General features: G+C 52.5%; 1 protein-coding gene across 1 annotated transcript; it reads left to right on the top strand.

Moving 5' to 3' along the window:
- The first annotated feature begins 522 nt into the window (after nt 1–522).
- On the top strand, nt 523–2,058 carry GJA3 (gap junction protein, alpha 3, 46kDa). Its single transcript, XM_009327783.1, has one exon. It carries the CDS (start codon nt 523–525, stop codon nt 2,056–2,058), a length of 1,536 nt encoding a protein of 511 aa, XP_009326058.1.
- The last annotated feature ends 407 nt before the right edge of the window (nt 2,059–2,465 follow it).

Raw genomic sequence — 2,465 nt, forward strand, 5'->3', positions numbered from 1 at the left:
TGAATGCTGGGGTAAATAAGTCCTGATAACAATAAAATTATTAGAGTTAGGCAAACTTTGTATCACACTCTGATACAAGTGCAGTCACATTAATAGTAGGAATATTCTTGTTTAATTGAACTGATTTCCATCTGTTCTTTCTAAAAATAGGCAAGAACTGTTAGAGGCATCTCAGGTGGAGGAAACAGAGAAATCATGGTTCTTAAATATTTAAATCTTGTAGAAATACTGGTTATGAATCTTTCTTTGCCTGTCACTGTGTATAGACACTTAAACCTGTGTTGGCTGGGTGAAAGCACTGAACATCCCACTTCTGTGCTCACCAAAACCCATGGCTGCATGGTCACAGGGTTATGTAGTTCTTAACATAAGTGTGCAATATTTTGCAAAAGGAAGTGCACTTAAGAAATGTCATTTGTTGAGGATCAATCTGTTCTGCCCCGGCACTGTGTAATTATAAGATTTTTTTAACATTGCTCTAATTGCTCTGATGTTCTTATTGTAGGTTAGAAATCTGAAACAATGGGTGACTGGAGCTTTCTGGGGAGACTGTTAGAGAATGCGCAGGAGCACTCCACGGTTATTGGCAAGGTTTGGCTGACGGTACTGTTTATCTTCAGGATACTGGTGCTGGGGGCCGCTGCTGAGGAGGTCTGGGGAGACGAGCAGTCGGACTTTACATGCAACACTCAGCAACCTGGTTGCGAAAATGTTTGCTATGACAAAGCCTTCCCCATTTCTCACATCCGCTTCTGGGTGCTGCAGATCATTTTTGTCTCCACTCCAACCCTCATCTACTTGGGCCATGTGCTGCACATTGTACGCATGGAGGAGAAGAGGAAAGAGAAAGAAGAGCTGAAAAAGAAGGGAAGCATCAAAGACAGCAACTACCCAGGAGCAGCAGTGTCTGGCAGTGGTGGTGGAGGAGGCAGCAATAACATCAAGGATCCTCTTGGCAAAAAGGGGAAGGAGAAGCTCCCGATCCGTGATGAACGTGGTAGAATTCGTATGGGGGGTGCCCTGCTCCGTACCTACGTCTTCAACATCATTTTCAAGACACTGTTTGAGGTGGGCTTCATTGTGGGCCAGTACTTCCTATATGGCTTCGAGCTAAAGCCAGTCTACCAGTGCAGCCGCTCACCTTGCCCACACACTGTGGACTGCTTCATCTCAAGGCCCACTGAGAAGACCATCTTCATCATCTTCATGTTGGTGGTGGCTTCTGTCTCCCTGCTGCTGAACATGCTTGAGATATATCACTTGGGGTGGAAGAAGCTTAAGCAGGGCATGACAAGCCGGTACAGCCTTGAGATGCCTGTCGCAACAATGACACCAGTCATGGTAACAGGGGAGTCCAAACCTGTTGCCCTGCCACCACCAGCACCACCCGTGGTGGTAATGACTGCCACGCCCCCCCCTGTTCTGCCTGACACCCGTGCTGTCACACCGCTGCTCGCCCCAGTGACCATGGCACCGTACTATGCTGCAGCTGCTCCAAGACCGCGGCCCCCCTCCAACATGGTCTCCATGGCCAGCTACCCTGTTGCTCCATCAGTTCCTGAGGAGAGGCACCGTGCTGTGACTCCCACGCCCATCTCCACTCCTGTCACCATCCCGACCCCCATCCCCACGCCCACGCCAGCTGTCATCAACTACTTCAACAGCAACAGCCATGCCCTGGCGGCTGAGCAGAACTGGGTCAACATGGCAGCTGAGCAGCAGGGGAAGGTGCCCTCCAGCTCGGCAGGCTCCTCTACCCCCAGCAGTGTCCAGCAACCCCTTCCTGAGCAGGAAGAGCCACTGGAGCAGCTACTCCCACCCCCAGCTGCGCCACCCGTTGCTGCGGCCAACAGCTGCAGCAGCACTAGCCTGAGTGGGGCAAGCGGCAGCAAGTGGGATGTGGAGGGTGAGGAGGAGCTGTCAGAGGAACGGCCCGTCTCAGCTGCCTGCACCACTGTGGAGATGCATGAGCCACCGCTGCTTGTAGACACACGGCGCTTGAGCAGGGCCAGTAAGTCGAGCAGCTGCAGAGCCAGGTCAGATGACCTGGCCGTGTAGTGCGGTCGCCTCTGCTCAGAGGAGCAGGTGATGGAAGGCAGAGTGGGCAGGGGAGCTGCCCGGGGAGGCAAGGCCTGGCGTGGGTGGGAAGGCCTGGGTTTCAAACTTTGACGCTTGCTGTTTTTGCACTCTGTGAGTTGTAGTGGGGAAAAATATCAACATTTTCTAATAGGTACGGGGTGGCCGAAGCGCAGCCCATGGGCCAGGGGACCAATCCCGCTTTCCTTCATGTCCATGGCAGATCTCCCAAAGGCAGCCACAGGGGAGGCCTGCACAGGTAACAGGTGGTGATGGTAGCTGGTCATGTGCCCCGAGGCTGACTTTCATCTGAGAAAAATATTAATATTCCTAGTGCCCATGTGCCTGGCCGTCATCTCCCTCTTGCCCTTGCCTTCACTTCCACCCTT

This window comes from Pygoscelis adeliae, unplaced genomic scaffold (assembly GCF_000699105.1).
Source record: "Pygoscelis adeliae isolate BGI_AS28 unplaced genomic scaffold, ASM69910v1 Scaffold14, whole genome shotgun sequence".
Taxonomy (NCBI): domain Eukaryota; kingdom Metazoa; phylum Chordata; class Aves; order Sphenisciformes; family Spheniscidae; genus Pygoscelis; species Pygoscelis adeliae.

Excerpts from the sequence above, each read along its gene's own strand:
- GJA3 (XM_009327783.1), top strand. The coding sequence starts at position 523 with ATGGGTGACTGGAGCTTTCTGGGGAGACTGTTAGAGAATGCGCAGGAG.